We start from the raw sequence: 17,941 nt of genomic DNA on the forward strand, positions 1-17,941 counted from the left end.
TAAATGGAGGAACTGGGGATTGAACCAAGTTCCTTGTGCATGCTCAGCATGCACTCTACCACTGAGCTATACCCTACCCGAATCTCCATTCTATTAGTGCTCCTTTTTGGCATTAAGAAGTACAGTAAATTAAATAAAAATTAAATTAATTAAACTGAATATAAAGCATCATTTTAAATTTGCAAGCAATTTCAGCTCTCACATCCTGATGCCAAGGCATCTGATTTGAAAGTTCCTCTAAGAAACAGATGACTAATAACTATAAATATTTCCAATGATGAAATTACTTTTTTGTTCAGCACAATGGTAACGCATAAAAACTCATTTTACTTGATAGTAACAGTTTTGAATAAAAAAGGTAAATTCTATAATTGAAAAAAAAAAATCAGTTGTTACCAAGACACCTTTACCCTCTTCGGGATTCGGGTATTTCACTGTCGGGAACTCAGGATCAGGATCCTTCTGTTCAGGAACGGCCTCAGGAGGAGCAAAGTCAAAAGCTTTGAAAGCCGACTGCATGAAGTCATGCCCCACGCCGTGGACGGAGGTGTGCACAAACTTCACCTTGGTCTCCCTGTTCACACTCCTAGAACCAGACACATCGCGGAGAATGGTAAGATACGCAAATACGGCTCACAAAACTGGAAGGGTTGCAAAATATCAAGGAGCCAGATTCCTAAGAATGTAAGATCTCAAAGGAGTAAGAAAGTATAAGACAGCGGAGTATCTTTCTAATTCCATTAAAAAAAAAAGAAACAACACTTCTTACTTTCTTTCAAACATCCACCCTCCCCCAAAACATTCAAATTTTACATTTTACTCTGTAGTTATTTTCAGCCAATCTGATTGCTTTCACATTGTGTTTTACACTACAGCTTTTGTACCTAGGGTGGGTTTCAGGAGAGACTCAGCTGGCCCAGTGGCAGTACCAGCCCTGGGGCTCCAAATACTCTTTACTAGCTCCAAATATGATTTTCAAAATGTCCCTTTTACCAAAACGTGGTGGAGCACCTCATACACAGATGCATAAAAAATAAAACTTTTCTTTGTCCAGTAACAATCCTGTTGGGCAAAGTGCCCTGATATAGGGACTTAATATAGAATAACAATAAATATCAAAATTAACAGAAGCTATAAAAAGGTAAATATAAAGTGTTAAAAAATTCCAATGATCTACTTCCTAGGTTCTTAGGTTATTGTCCATTTCTTTCAGTGATGAATAAATGAACAAGGTCTTCTCTAAGACCTTTTAAACAGTAGTTTAAAACAAACATACCCTTGAAAATAAAATGCATCTAGAAGAGTAAGTATACAAAATTAGTGAGAACAAATCTGGAAAAAAAATGTCTTAGATATTAAAGTGAATTAAGCCATCACAATTAGAACAGTTTAGTCCTAGATATATAAATGCAGATTAAAAGAACAGAATAGAGTCCAGAAGTTGATCCAATTTAAAATGGTAAATAGACATGAGAAGTAGTAAGGCTTAGTGGTTAACATGATTTGGAGACAGACTCTAAATTTAAATCCTAGAGCTCTGCCACTTAAAGCTGTGTGACTATTGGTTATTTACTTAACCTCTCTGTGTCACAGTTTTCTCATCGATAAAATGGCCACACACTAGAATTTACCTATCAGCATTACTGTGATGATTAAAATGAGATTAAATTAATTAGTACAAGTGAAGGGCCTACTACAGTTATCTGATATATAATAAGCACTCAAATCATGTTAGAAATTGTTTAATAAAGGTGGTATTTCCAATTGGTCAAAAAAAAAAAAAGACTCCTCAATTTAATAAGTTGGTACAATTACAAACTTTTTGGAAAGAATCTAATCTGCTTTCCTACTTTATGCCTCATATAAAATTAAAAATATAAACACGAAAGTCTTAGAGCGAAACAAAAGTCGTGGCTTTTTTTTCCTTTAATAATCTTAGTATAGTGAAATCTGAAGTATGGCACAAAACCCAGAAGTCAGAAATTAAAAGTTTCAATGAAAAAAGTCCAAAAGTAACAACAGAAGGGAAAACCATATTTGAAATAAAGACTAGTTTTCTGTATAAGCAAAGAGGTTTTACAAATGCAAAAGATGAAGAGATACATAGAAAAATCTAGGTGAAAGATAAAAAATATTAATAATTAATGCAAATAAAGTTAGCTGTTACTTTCATGTAGCAAACTGGGTAAGAGGAGAAATTTCATAGTACTCAGTGTCAGTAAGGATGTATTGGTCACATACTATTATCATATACTGTTGGTGAAAATCTCAGCTAGTGAAACATTCCTGCAGAGCAATTTGTTAACCATTATCAACTTTGTAAATGCATATATAATTCTGATGCCTGAAATGTATCTTATGAATACACTTGCACACAAACACGCAAATACTCAAGGAACTTGTGCTCAAAGCTGCTGACTCCAGTGCTCCCTGGAGTAGCAGAAAACTGGAAACCCTTAGTCTTTGAAAGTTCAATTAGAGGGACAGAGGGAAGGCTGACAGGTGTGCTTTGTTTGGATTATAGATTTTTAAATGGTCCCCAACATTTAAAAATTAGAAGATCTCACTTGAGGTGAGTTTCCAATCCATTTACCTGTGAAAACAGTATTTTTTAAGGTCTTCAAAGTAGTCCTTAGTGATGGAAGCTTTTGGGTCATGGAGAAGCGGACTGCCGTTGATTATAGAATCGTCCCAAGCTTGAGGCCATGGCTCCAGATTTTCCTCAATCGCTTCGGAGATCCCTTTATCATGAGGAGAAATGATCTGAGCTCCGTTATCCCAATAAACCTAGAGAAGGCGGAAGGTGTCCAGACGGCTGAGCGTTAGTTAATGGAAATAAAAGCATCCATTCCCTGTGCTCCCAAACCGGAAAGGCACGGGATTCATACTGAAGGACATAAGTGTGGATAGAAAAATAATACCTTATAACCGTTATCCTGCTTTGGATTGTGAGAGGCGGTTATCATGATTCCAGCGCGAAGTTTCAGATGTGACACTGTGTAGGGCTGTAATACAGTAGGCAAACAGAACAGTGTCAAACAAAAAAATCAGATCTGCTTAAAAGATCTATTACACATTGTTTGCACCATGTTCCCTTTTAACATGCATAATATATAAATATCATAATGTGTCATACAATATTTTTGTGCCACATCCATGCAGTAGACTCTGATTCTCCTTAGAACTAACCCACTGCTCAAAATTCCAGGATGTGTACCCCAAATGAGAAGTGCAAGTATTTTCCTAGGTGTCTTCTCATTCTGTCTTCTACTTGGTAGGGCCAAAAACTCTCCCAACAGTATGATGGTCTAATTCTCTACTGCACATTCTCTGAAGCCTTCTGCTTCAACCAGAAGCCTATGGATTCAGTTCATTCCCTCCAACTGCTACCTTTTCCCTTCTTTCCCCGATTTACTTCGAAGGAAAAGGCTGAGCAACTTGCTGAAGAAATGGAGAGAGCTGTCACAGCTTGTCACTTACCTCCCCCTTCAGGGCTGGTTATCCCTCCCCTGTATGTCTGCTTCACTCCCATCTTTAGAAGACTACTTTCTAAAATGGGGAGAGGTGGGCTTCTGCCCACTACAGCTGTACATGAGATCGACTTTACACAAGCATCCTGAGAGTCTACCCATCTGTCCCCCTCCATCTTCCCACCAACAATCACTGTTGTCATTTGTCCCCCTAGGAGTTAGCTCAAGCCCCCCCCCCCAAGGTGTCCTGGAGCCAAGAAAAAAGGAGAATCATCCCATGGCATGGGCAAATGATCATGAGACACATGTAACTCATGTCTGATATAAAAATAATAGCTGTCAACACTTATATAATAGAGAAGACCACGGATGCTTGAACATATCACAGTTTTTCCATCAAACAATAAAACCTGAACCACACGTGGAGGTAACACTGAGTGTCTACTGGGATATTCACAATCTAGGAGGTGCTGCAGGTCCCTGTCAGTGCATTAGAGACAATAAGCACAACCAGTGGAGCTTACGTCTCCTGTGCTTATACACTCTTACTTCTACTTGACGGAAGTAACTGTATTCAAATTCTGTTTTTGGCTTAATTTCTAAAAACATATTCTTAGCATTTGGCCCTGCTCTTAAAAGTTCTACCTACTTAAGAGCAACAGCTGTCACAATCCCTATTGTCCTTTTCTTTAGATTTTTCCATGTAAGAATTTGATAAAAATCTTACTAAAACATGCCAAGGATGCTTCTTGTACTGTGGCCATGAATAGGATTTAGAATGAACCATTTATATAAAAAGCTACTGCATCAACTTGTCAGAAACATTCATGATAAGACACAGTTTCGGGTGAGTTCATATTTAGACCCAAGAAGTATCCTAACTGTGATAGCTGGTAAAAAGAATACACAACATATTAAAAAGCAAACGAACAAACAGACAAACATAGACATTTTGCTAACTAGCTAAAATATCCTTGAATAAGAAAAACCACATTAAAAACATTAATTCTGATGAATCAAAAGCTGAATACCAGAGAAATATAAGTAGGATGTGGGAGGAACATTTCTGGAGAGGAGAGAGAACTCCTGATAAAAAGCAGGCAGCTCTTCTGCCCTTTAATCCCAGAATCCCAAGAGCACGAAGACTGTAAGACTCAGCCACGTCTCACCCCCGATTATGTGACAGGAAATTATAAAAGGAAATGATGACTTACCACGAAGGGGGTTGGGGTTATATCAGAAAAGAGGTACACAGGAATCCCCTGGCTGATAAATGTGGTTGCAGCAAGTCGGGCAAACCTGGAAATGCAGAGAGTCGGGGGAGAAAGGAGGGCAGAGTGGTCAGGACTGCGGGCGACAATAAAGATGGACATGAATGTCCGGCTCTATCTTCAGGCTGGTATAGCAGCCAGATCAAGGAAGATGCCCATTATCCTCCTGCAGGCAGGGAGCATTCAAGCTGGAGGAACCTCAGGAGTCATTTCACTCCACGCCTTGGTTTTACAGAGATGGGACTAGAGCCAAGAAAGGCCAGGCGATTTATCCCACGTCCACCAGCCACCCAGCAGCGGAGCCAGGCCTGCAGCCAAGTCTCTCAACTCTCTGTCCATCTCAGCGGGTCTCAGTCGAGGGAGATGCTGCCCCACCCCGGACAATGGTTTGGAGACATTTTTGGTTGTCACCAGGGTAGGGTGCGAGCGGCAGCTGGTGGGCGGAGGCCAAGGATGGTGCTCAGCATCCCACAATGCACAGGGCAGTGCCCACAATCAAGAATTATCTGGCCCAGGACCAAGTCACATCTCGACAGTGCAGAGACACAGAAACTCCAGTCTAAAGCTTTTACAATCCAGAAGATGCCATGAAGACTAGCATTTGATTTGATGCTGCCTTCTATGAAACACAAGGCTCATCGGTGTGTGGGTGTGTGTGATATATATGTGACATACACACGTATACGACTATGTATGTGGCATGAATATAACTTGAATCCACTCAGCCCGTAAAAGATTTAAATCTGTGACACTTTGACACATTCCTTAATTTCCACAGCACCTGGCTTAGCACAGGACACAGAACATGGCAAAGTCTTACTCCACGCCTGGAGTTAAATACTTGACCACGGTAAATGAGCAATTTACTTCCAGTGAACAACATTATACCATTCAGGATTAAACAAACAGATCATTCTCTCCTCAAACATTTTTTGAGCACTAACTTCACTGAACTATCCCAGGAGCTGGTTGGGGCAAAAAGAGATCTTTAACAGCTCAAGCATTAAAAGTTCTATGATCAACAGTCATACAAAAATGATTTTGACAGCTCAAAAAAATAAAAATGCTTCTACACAGGGAAAAGTCATAAAAATAACAAAATTTAGCAAAAAACAATTTAAATAAAAATCCTAAAATTAAATCCAAAGTGCACTCACTAGGAGGTACGGAAGTCACTTTTATCCTCATGAAATGTTTATCATGTGTTCAGGCTGACTTTAAAGGCACTTTCTTAAAGTTGGCAAAGGAGACACTCAACATATATATGATATGTACACGATATACATGAACTAAGCTACAAACATGCACAAAAGAGAGTCAATGTGTTTTCTGCATATGCTTAACTGTTATTGCTTATAGTCCCTACCAGGTATTTAAAACTGGAAGATTAAAGAACTAATCAACATTTCCTTAGGCAAAATTCTGAGACTACAATAGTTTCTGACTCTTTAAGAAAACTCCATTTACTCATCATGAATATTTTAGCATGTATTTATTGGCTTAATATTTGTTACAATCTCTACACATCTTGCTTGTTGTAAATGACAGCAGCGCCACTGAGCTCCACTCCATCCTATCCCATCAAACTCTGGGACTTGAACCATAAACAAATACAATCAGTTACATTAGTCACTTGAAGGAAATGATATGGCCCCAAGGCCAGAGCAAGATGTATCTTCACCTTAATTGACAATGTTAACATATATGAAAGACTCGTCAACCTGAAGCAGGTTAGTCAGCCTGAAAAAAAGAAATCTGGAAAGCTAAACAGGCAGTTAGCCACTTGTACGCACTGTGCGTGCTTTGGCCGGAGGCTCTGACCTGCCCATGGGGCCAGTAAGCATACTTAAGATGTAATTCTAACTGTAAATTCACTAACTGAAAATTGACAAACTGATATTCTTGTTTATACTACATCATTCTCTTATGAATGTGGTTCCTATGCATCAATCCCTGAGAGATTTAGCTCTTCTCTTGCTTTATTGACAAAAATCACATTTTTGAGCCTGCAAGCTGAAGACTCAATATTTTATATCACCCTGAGTTCAGCCTAAGAGCTGATGTCATCTGGTCTTTTGCCTTGGCCTTGCTTCCTTCCTCACCTCAACACTTCTCTCTCAGATCAAAAGTTGCTGATGGGCAAAGATCAAGACTCAATGAATGTATCTGGTACTGTAAAGTTACAGACTTTTCATTAATATTAAATATATGTACGTTCTTCCAATCTCTGAAACTACTAATATTTTTACTCTGGAATGATTAAAAAAAATCATCATAATAGAGAAAGCATTCAAGTAAAAAAGAGGGTCATATAACACGATTAAAAGCCTTGGTTGGCAAACTCCAGCCCATTTGTAAATAAAGTTTTATTCTAACACTGCCCATTCAGTCATGAATTGTCCATGGCGGTTTCTATGCTACATGGCAGAGTTGAGTGGTTATGATAGAGACTGTGCAGTCCACAGTGTGTAAGGTATTTACTATTTGCCCTTTAAGAGAAAAAGTTTGCTGACCCGTGGTTTGAGCCTCTCTATGTTTAAAATTGTGGTTCCATTCAAATGATTCTATCACCACTGCGGCTGCCACCACGACCACCACCACCACCACCATCACTACTGCCACCACCATCACCACCACCACCATCATCACCGCAACCATCACCACCACCACCACCACCACCATCATCACCATCTGCCTACAGCTACATACGGCAGAGCCCTATTGGTCTCAGAATGTTACAAAAACCCAGTTTTCAATGGGCATTTAAGAATGGGAAGGAGCTCATGAGGCTTATAATTGGTGGAAAAAGAAAATTATGTGAAAGGAAAAGTGAGAGAAATAAATTTGCAACTATAAAAAATTGCTTTCATTTAGATAATACAGGTATTAAGTTCTAAATTGTTGAAATAATTTCCTTTCCTTAACCCAAATGTAAACCAGAATTCTTAAAAGTTGCAAAGGAAATTTACCCATCATTTTTATAGTTAAGCTATCTATGTAGCTGACAAATGTTAACGTCAAGCTATGGAAATGGTGATTACAAATAAAACTACAAACTACGCTACAAAAAAACAGCTTCCTAAATATCTTTACATACCTTTTGCTGCTGCCTCCACTAGCTGGATGGGCTCGAGCGTCAAAGCTGATCACGACACCTCTTTGCTTGAGGTCACTGAATTGTTTTTCCAGGTATCTGCAAAATCCCTAAAAAATACCCCAGGAATTAAAAGAGTATGTATGTTTTAACACATCATATATATATGTATACACACCAAAAATTGGTCAAGTTTTCTCTGCTTCCACAAGAGAACACTGTAGTAGAGAGGGGAGAAATCCCTCAGTAACTTAGCAAACTGAACAACAGAAAAATAACAGCTTTATTTGTTGTCTATCTATATGTATCAGGTACTGTGCTGGAGACCTAATATTTATTATTACTAACCTCAGATCAACTTGGCCAAGAAATCCCATTTTACAGATGGGAAAGCCAGGCCCAGAGAGGCTCAGGGATGTACCTAGTTTCAGATACAGGAGTAGCAAAACCTAGATTTGTGCCTGGGTCTGGTTAGAGGTGGTTCAGTGCTGGGTTAAAAGCACACAGAATCTGTGGGTTTGTACTCCACCACCACCTGTGAACAAATGATAAGTTCTCCAATCTCTCAGAGCCTCAGTTTTCCGTTCTGTAAAGTGGGAATAACAGTACCCCCTCAAAGGGCTGCATGAGAGTTACATGAGTAAAAACATGCCAAGTGCTGAGAATCCATTACCAAGGAAGCACTATGTGTTTGATGTTATAAGCACTGGCTTTATTGTCATTTTCTTTCAAAGCCTGTACTCCTTCTTTACTCTAAGTTCAAGAAAGTCTGAGGACAGGGAGGTGTTTCAGATATTTCTGCCTGCTCTGTACGTCAGTGGGTCAAAGAACCTCAACACGCTTGATAAGATTTTGACATGTAACAGATCTAAACTTGTTCTGTTTGTCTGCGATACTGTTTTCCAGCAGGCAGCTCTTAAGGAGGCTCTATCAGTCCGCCAGTATAAAGATAAAAGTTGTGCAGAGTTGGGGCTATTCCCACCTGCCTAGAAATGGTGCAACACACAATTCCTGCACCTCCATGCCTCCAATAGCCTCATATCAGCTTGAAATATGGAAGATCAGAAAACCTTTGAACTCCAGAGGTTTAGGTAACTGGATAAAATAGGTTTTATTACGGAACAAAAAGCACTCTGGTTGATTGGGCAATAATGACGGTTCATACTACTCATTTCACTTCAGTTGAAGGAAATCCTGTAAAAAATAATTGTAACTCTTCACAGGTCTGTTGCCAGAGTAGGGCCAATCTAGAAAGCCTTTAGTTTTTCTTGTACAAGAATATGATATTGGGCATATCTTCTGCGGTTGAGTGATACAAGGTAATGAGGATACACGTGCACTGGTTTTGCGGGGTTTCGTGGGTTTCCCCAGAAGGTACCCAGATGCTCACAGGCTACGGCTTACAACAGTGAAGCACCCTCTCCCTGGCCCTGGTCGACCCCCGTGTTGTGGCCCCAGTGTTCAAGGGGGCAAAAAGTATTTAGCCTTAGTCTAAAATCCTTTCATCTTCAAATTGCTCTAAAAAATTCTGGGGCCTGCTGGCTGAGAGAATGGCCACGGGAAGAGGGAAGGCTTTTTCCAGAGAAAAGTCTCAATGAGGATCAGGGAGGTTTTCAGAATCAAAATATTATCACAGAACATAAGAAATAAACTTTAGACAGCTTCAAAAGGTCAAACTATGACCAATATGTGAAAGCTACAGAAAGGAAGATTTCGGCTCAAAATAATGAAACCATTCTTTAACAAGAACAATCCAAAGACAGAATGGCTATTTCAGGAGACAATCAGTTCTCCATCACTGATGCGTCATGGCTCAGTTAAGTAACCTAGAGGAAATTATAACCTCTGTCAATGAGGCAAACAATACCCCCACTAGTCTCTATCCTGTTTCCCACTGGGATGTTCTTGACTCACATACATCTGCTTCTTAAATCCAAAGAGATAAATGTGGGGGCACCAACAGGGTGAGAGTCCACCGCAGAGACCAGCGGGCAGGGGGCCTGGGCCGCAGTAAAAACCAGCATGTTCTGCCAGGTCACACTACCCCAGCGTGGGTGTGGAAGCTGGGTGGTTTGTCTGGGAAATCCGTTTCCTCTAATTTTGAAACCACTCCTAAGATTTAAAAAATTCACCTGCTGTTCTTATAAAATTGTCTAAACTCTTAACATCTTTGTCTCCTATTGTGTAAGCGTTCCAGTGCAGCTGGACGATCACGTCAGAGTGGTGGTTATTACAGAGGAAATTATCCCGATGGGTGGCTAGTTGAATCAGATGGCCTTTAAAGGAACTCGGGTTTTTTGTTTTCTTTTTAACTCAGTTTTGTAGGATTCTTGGCTATCACAGGGTCTACTCCCAGAAGAGATCATTTCTTATAGCAGGGAGGATATGTAAAACAGGTCCTCGGACCTTTCTGGGCACAGATTTCATCATTCCTAGAAAGCAAGATGCAGATGAATATAGGAGAAAAGGCTCAGGTTTATCTAGAAGCCTTTGGAATTCCCTAACATTAATTAATTAAGCTTAACAGGAGCTATGACCAATTGGATTTTCCAAAGACGGCTACACCAATATATTTCATCCCACATGCCCCTCTAATGTGACACTGACTTTTCTCCATTCAGAGGGTGTCTGCATGCCCTCTTCTTGAATATGGTAGAAGTGATTCTCTGTGACATTCAAGACCAGGTCATAAAGGTCAGCCCAGCTTCCCCCTGGTGTGCACACTCTCTCTGGATGTTCTCCTGGGCCCTAGGAAGCCCAGGGTACCATGGGGTGTTCCAGCCCCAGATAAGGTCTCAACCAATAGCCAGCAATGACTGCAGACACATGAGTGAAGGTACTTTCAAAGGACTCCAGACTCCAAGTCGGCCCAGGTGATGCCAAATGCAGCAGAGATGAGCCATCCCGACTGAGCTCTACCCACATTACAGATTTGTGAGCAAAATAAATGCGGTTGTGACTTAAAATCACTGTGTTTTGGGTGATTTGTTGTGTAGTCCTAGTAACTGGAGCAGAAGGTGACCTGACCCTACAGAGTGATTCCATGTATCCGTCAACGACAACAGGAGTCCCAGGCTCACGTATTCCAAGCCTTCCCTCCGAGAAGATCTCAGGGAGCCCTCCTGCTTAACAGGAATTTGCAGCCAGCAGTTCCCATGGCAACCCTGTACCCTTAGGCAAGATTTCCTTCTTAGGGTTCTGTTAGGACTTGTCCAACTCTGCCTTTACACTGGGAGGTATGTGTAAGGTACCTGAAATCACCAATAGTCAATTTTCCCCAGCCTTTTCTTTCCCAGAATTAAAGTGACCTCATTTGTAACAAGTCTAAGTAGTTGAAGAAACAGAACAATATGTTCCACTTTCTTTCCTTCATAAACAGAACTCCCGACACCCGGCAGCAGCTGTTTTCTCAAAGGCTTCATCTTTATTTCTAAAAGTTGGGTCTAGACTCTCACAGTAAAATTCGCGAATGAAGGCAAGGGAACTCAGCGATACTTTCCACCTATACTATAAATTAAAACCGAACAGAATGGGCTCTAGGTTATTCTGGCAGTTAGAAAAGATTTTCAACGCTTACATCTGCACAGCCATAACAAAAATTACAAGACCATGAAAGTCGGTCAGCTTAGTTGGTGGATTTGCACTGGAATGAAAGCTCCGTGGTGGAATCTATCTGTTTTAGTCATTATTATATCCTCAGTGTGTGGCACCCAATAAATCTGCTGAATGAATGAATGAATGAATGAATGGCTATGTGAGTTTTGAAATAGCACCACTTCAACCAACTGCACAAGACCAACTTGACGGAGTAAATGTGACTCCCTGTGCCTAGGCAAACCCACAGGCTCATCCACAATTGGAAAAAATTAGGTCTATCAGATCCAACAGGAGACTGGGGTTAAATTAATTAAACGAGAATGTCATTATACTGGGGTAGCTTTAATACTTCAGGAGCCCAGTAAGCAAATCAAAACCCTGCCCTGTAAATGCCTCAACGTTAAGAAATCACACCCTAAGAGTCACAGCCAATCACAGCCAGCTTGGTTTCCCAAATAAGGCACCTGGGTGAGCTATAGCCCTTCAAGCAATTTCCATGCTTTGTTCCTGCCTTGTCTCTGAAAAGTCTTTCCCCAGCTCCTATCAGTGGAGAGCTCTGAGGGGGAACAGAAATGCGTGACCCCAAATTACACCACTCTGGCATGTGGGTCATTTTGAGCTGAACGCGATCAAGACCCAACAGACTAAAGACAAATTTTACCTCTTTCTTAACTACCTAACAAGAATTCAGATATGGAGTCTGAACCAGAAAGAGAGCTATTACCAGAGATAACTTTTAATCTGAAAGATTATTTGTATGGCAGGGCAAACATCTAGTCACCAAACACCTCCTCCTCTACTGACCTGTGGGGGAGAGGGATATATATGTGTATCTATATCTATATCTGTATCTACCTATTTTAAAAGTTCTTCTATTATTCTTTCCCACTTCGAAGCCCCAGACCCCTCTCCCATTCCTTGGCTGGGAATGGCATATAAGCCTCAACTGCTGAATTACCCTTGGGCCTTATTATCTTAATGGGGCTCCCACACATAAGTAATTAAAATTGTCTTTAGCACTTCAGTTAAGAATAATATGATCCAGCAATTCCACTCCTGGCCATATAACCAGAGGGAACCTTAATTCAAAAAGATGCGTGTACCCCAATGTTCACAGCAGCACTATTTACAACAGCCAAGACATGAAAACATCCTAAATGTCCATCGATAGATAACTGGATAAAGAAGCTGTGGTATATTTCTACAATGGAATACTACTCAGCCATAAAAAAGAATAAAATAATGCCATTTGCAGCTATATGGATGGAACTGGAGATTGTCATTCTAAGGGAAGTAAGACAAAAAGAGAAAGAAAAATACCATATGATATCATATATATATATATACACACATACATATATGTAAAATCTGAAAAAAAAAAGACAAATGAACTAATTTACAAAATAGAAACAGACAGACATAGAAAACAAGCTTATGGTTACGGGGAGGTGGGGGAAGGGGTTGGGAAGGAGTAAATTGGGAGTTTGAGATTTGCAGATACTAACTAATATATATAAAATAGATAAACAACAAGTTTATATTGTATAGCATAGGGAACTATATTAAATATCTTGTAGTAACTTACGGTGAAAAGAATATGAAAATGAATATACGTATGTTCATGTAGGACTAAAGCACTGTGCTATCACCAGAAATTGACACAACATTGTAAACTGACTATACTTCAATAAAAATATATTTTAAAGAAGTGTTACAAATAAAAACTACCTATGGAGTATCAAAAAAAAAAAAGAGTAACTAAGAAATATAAAAATGTGGTACCTGTGTAGTCTGGATGATGGTCAAGTCATTCATACGAGAAATTCCTGGCCCCATAGCAGCTCGCAGGCCAGCTGTCCCAAACTCCATTCGTGCTCCAAAACATTTTTGTAGTTCTTCTTTATTACCTTCTGCAATTAGTTGTTTCACTGACTCCAAAGTTAAAGGATTCTGCAAAACAGATACGTATACACCAGATACAGCCAGATGAATAACATAATGGGAAATCTGAAATATAAAAAACCCCACAATAATTCTAACGTACAAATGGAAAAAAAATTAATATATATTCTGTCTTTGCTTCAGCATCTAAGAGAGTGAAGAGGTGAAAAGCTTTTCAATTTTCTGATGCTTTTGAAATTTGAAATATGAAGTTGGTTTTTAAAAAATTATCATGTATAATATTTAGTTTTTGTTCCTAGTTTCTGGCAGAGGTCATAAAACTTTTGGAATTTCCTGAGTGATTAGGGTGAGAGGAACATCTTTTGTTATTCATAATAAATTCATCCATACCTGAGTTTATGCTAATGAGGTGACTCTAGGGAACTAACCAAGAGAAGGTTGGAACTTTCAGTCACCAATAGCCAATGATTTAATTAATCATGCCTGTGTAACAGAACTTCCATAAAAACCCTACACAGCAGGGTTTGGGGAGCTTCTGTGCTGATGAACACAGGGATGTGCTGGGAGAGAGGTGCCTGGAGAGGGCATGGAAGCTCTGCACCCTCTCCCACACACCCCTACCTTGGGTTCTCTTTCACTTCGCTGTTCTTGAGTTGCATCCTTCACAGTAAAACTGGTAACAGTTATTAAAAAGTGCTTTCCTGAGTTTCATGAGCTGTTCTAGCAAATTATCAAACCTGAAAAGGGGGTCATGAGACCCCTGATTTATCACTAGTTGGTCAGAAGTACGGGTGACAATCTGGGACTTTTTGTGGGGATCTGAGGTGGGGGCAGTCTTGTGGGACTGACCCCTTAAGCTGGGGCACCTGTGTTAGAATTGAAATTGTAGGACACCCAGCTGATGTCCAGAGAAACAGAAAATAGCTTGGTGTGAAAAACTCACACATTTGATGTTAGAAATGTTGTGAATAAAAGGCAATAGTTTCTCCTTTATAATATAAGTATTATTCTCTTTCCTACCAAGGTAAGCATTTTTGGAGAAAAGGAATGAACATATAGGTTATGGGGTCTAATACCCAGAATGGAACCCCAGCCACAAGACCACTCATCGACTTTATGCTCCTGGAGGATTATTTAGCTTCTTGAATTCTCAGTTGCCTCATCTGTAAAATGGGAACAATCTAGACTCTTCCTTACAAGGTGGTTTTGAGGTGGTTTACATTAAATTTATGTAAAACACCTTTCTCTATCTGGCACCTAGTAGTAATCAAACATTCGTTTCCTTCTCTAATGTCTTCAGATTTCCCCAGATAGTGATAAGCTTATATAATTTAAATCAAAACCTTACTTTGCTCATGTTTTAAAAGCTGTACAATACTTTCACACACCTGGTCAAATCTGAATCTTGCAATGACTGTAAGAGGCAGGCAAATTAAAAAAAAAACATTTTATAGGTGGAGAAGCTTCAGAGATTAAGCATCTTGCTTAAACTGCATGATGAACATTAATTTAGTACCTTTTCTATTATTAACTGCTTCAAATAGTCACATGAATCACTTAAGTTCATTTTCTATTGCTCTATTTTCGTTGTACAATAGTTGCAGAAAATGTTAAGAATGGAGAAAAATGACAATTACGTTAATTCTATTACCAAATTTTTCACTTAAGAATTCAGGGTAACACTAGAGTGAGTATTTTGATCTTAGAGTCTTCATCTCAGTAGATGAACATGCAGCTCAAGACGTGGCCACATAATTAAACATAGAAATGCTATTGCAATAAAATGCTGGCTTGCTGGAATTAAGCCCACATTTCCAGATTGTTCCAGATTCAAGAGGAAACAAGCAAAAGCCCATCTTTTGGGTTAAAAGCAATAGCCACTGACCACAGAGCACAATCTGACCTATCCGATTGTCAGGTTAGGGCTCAAGTCTGCAACATAAAAGAGGTTCAACCAACATTGCTGAGAGAAAAGACAAACTTATTTACAAAACAGAAACAGACTCACAGACATAGAAATCAAACTTATGGTTACAAGGGCGGGAAGGGTGTGGGAAGAGATAAATTGGGAGTTCAAGATTTGCAGATACTAATATATATAAAACAGATAAACAACAAGTTCATACTGTAATGCACAGGGAACTATATTCACTATCTTGTAGTAACTTACGGTGAAAAAGAATATGAAAACGAATATATGTATGTTCATGTATGACTGAAGCGTGCTGTACACCAGAAATTGACACATTGTAAACTGACTATACTTCAATAAAAAATATATATACAATAAAATACATATTGCTGAGCAAATGAGGAAACACAGAGACTATAAGGTCACACCCAGTAGCCAGTGATTCTTTCATTCACAGTGTAGATTTGAAAAATCCAAATTGGCCTTTGATATCCATAAAAGACCAAATAGCCTGAGAGCAACCAAAGGAGGCAGAGCAGTAAGAAAAAAAAGTCGAGAGGGCAGCAGAGACTAGAACCAGGATTGGAAGTGACATGTCTGTCAGCATCCAGTGGAACAGGGACGGAGGGTGAATGCCCGGCACCCTGAGTCTGGGGCAGTCAGACCAGAGGAGAACGGGTCCTCTGTGACCCAGTGGATCGCAATGCCTTTAGCTGGTGGGAAGTTCCCTCTGAACGCCTGTCTCAAGCCAAAGAAGAAACTGAGGAGAGGACAGGAGGAGTGGCAGCAACTGAAAAATGAAAAGGCCAACATCCCCTCACCTCTATCCAGTGAGGCACTCTCCGTACCCACAGATACAACAGTGTGTGGAAACTGGGATTCTATGTGTTCAAAGGGAAAGTTTTTTGCAACCAATTCATTACCAACTATGACTTTTCAAGATTTCTACACACTGCCAGTTACTGAGTTATCAGAAATGGAGACCTTTTCCTTTCCTAAAGAATTACAAGAATTACAAAGGAAAAGCACCCAAGGAGTTGCCAACAGCCTCCAGAAACCGGACGTGCTGGCATTTCGTGGGCAGGGGCTTGGGAGTGAAGAGGAAGGCCTGGCCCCTGCAGAGAGACCTCACAGTCTTCCTCACTGACTCCACAGGTATTTCCGGTCTCTATTATGTGTGGTGCAGGCCTCGGGATGAGGGAAGTTAGTGAAGGAGTGGGCAGGGCCGACTACATGATTTGCAAGATCCAGTGCAAACGAAAAAAGGGATCCCTTGTTAAAAATTTTAAAAGAATTTCAAAGCAGGACAGCAGATTATTAAATCAAGCGCTGGGCCCTCCTAGGAGAACGGGTCCTCTGTGACCCAGTGGATCGCACGCCTTTGAAGTCAGCCCTGGAGACAGACGTTAAACAAATAAACCCACTAGCAAGTGTTTTTGTTCTTGGCCAGTCGTAGTACGAGCTATGAGAGAAACGAATAGTCTGTCTGGGGAGAGTATTACGGAGACATAATTTACCCTTGGGAGCCAGGGAAGGCCTCTCTACATAAGCCACATTTAAATTCAGACCTGAAACATGAGTAACAACATGAAAAGCAAGTCCAACAGAAAACAGATGAGAGGAACTTTCCGGGAATACAAACAGCGTGTATGAACGAGAGACTCAAGTTAGAAAGGAGAGAGGGAGTGACGTCCGGAGCTGGGTCCCCGATTCTCTCTGCTCGAGCATCTAAGACAGTGAAGAGATGAAACGCCAAGGAGCGCTGTGTCCAAGGGGTTCCCTCTCTTCTTGGCAAAGTCAGAGACCTGGAAAAACGCCTAAAGCTAGGCAGGCCGAACCCGGAGGACCCACGCTTGCAACCAAGTACTTGGTAAGGCTGCTCTGCCAAATAGGCGGCACAGAACAATTCAGGGTCGGTGGGGGATGCACAGGCGACTGCAGAGGACGAGCTGGCGGTCTGAGTGGCAGAAACAAGAGCTCGCCTCAATTAGACTCCGCCGCGCTCAGACCAACCCGGCATGCTCCCCTACTCCCGAACTTGCAGTCCCCGCCCGCCGGATGGCTGGTTTTGTCCCGGGACAACCTTTCCTGGACAAACTTCGACTCTGCCACAAGCCGGCCGGACGCGAGGAGGCCTGGCTGCAGCCGCCGCGTCCCCGTCCTCCGTCTTCCGGCGGGACCCGCGCGGCCCCGCGGCGTGGGAGGGGAGGGAAGGAAGGAAGCGCCGGCACCGGCTCTCGCCCCCACCTCCTCCGGGCACTCTCGGTCCCCGGCCACCCCTCACCTTGTCCCATCGCAGCCACAGGGCCGTCTCCTGGTCCAGCCGGGTGTCCATGCCGGGGCCGCCGCCGCCCGGAGCCGCCGCCGCCGTCCCCGCGCTGCCACCACCGAGCCCAGGGGGAGGCGAGCTCGTCCTTCCGGCAGGGCGGGCCGAGGCTGGGGCGGGGCGGGGCGGGGAGGGCCGGCTCCGGAGCCAGCCGCGTCCCCGAGGAAAATGACGCGCTCGCGGGAGCGCGCCTCCGGGGTAGCCCGCTCGACCTCGGCGGGTAGCGTGGGGTGGAGCTGAGGGTGCTGAGTCTTCAACGTCCTCTTTGAAAGCTCCCGACGCCGCCCTCATTCACAGAGCCACAGTTGGCCTGGAATGCATATTTGCTTGTGACCTGATAGGAGGAATGGACACAGGTTTCTTTTTTCT

The 17,941-nt window shown here is 41.6% G+C and overlaps 1 protein-coding gene across 1 annotated transcript in view; it reads right to left on the reverse strand.

The window, feature by feature from the left end:
- The window catches only part of PGM2 (phosphoglucomutase 2), a 29,986-nt gene extending 12,298 nt beyond the window's left edge, over positions 1–17,688 (reverse strand). Inside the window, exons 1-7 of the mRNA XM_031686955.2 lie at positions 17,531–17,688; positions 13,215–13,382; positions 7,839–7,945; positions 4,685–4,769; positions 2,922–3,005; positions 2,594–2,787; positions 397–586 (exon numbers count right to left, since the gene is read on the reverse strand). Of these exons, the coding sequence (XP_031542815.2) occupies positions 397–586; positions 2,594–2,787; positions 2,922–3,005; positions 4,685–4,769; positions 7,839–7,945; positions 13,215–13,382; positions 17,531–17,581 (879 nt within the window). The 5' untranslated portion in view covers positions 17,582–17,688. The remainder of the gene's footprint in view (positions 1–396; positions 587–2,593; positions 2,788–2,921; positions 3,006–4,684; positions 4,770–7,838; positions 7,946–13,214; positions 13,383–17,530) is intronic.
- Positions 17,689–17,941: the final 253 nt, after the last annotated feature.

This window comes from Vicugna pacos, chromosome 2 (genome assembly GCF_048564905.1).
Source record: "Vicugna pacos chromosome 2, VicPac4, whole genome shotgun sequence".
Lineage (NCBI taxonomy): Eukaryota > Metazoa > Chordata > Mammalia > Artiodactyla > Camelidae > Vicugna > Vicugna pacos.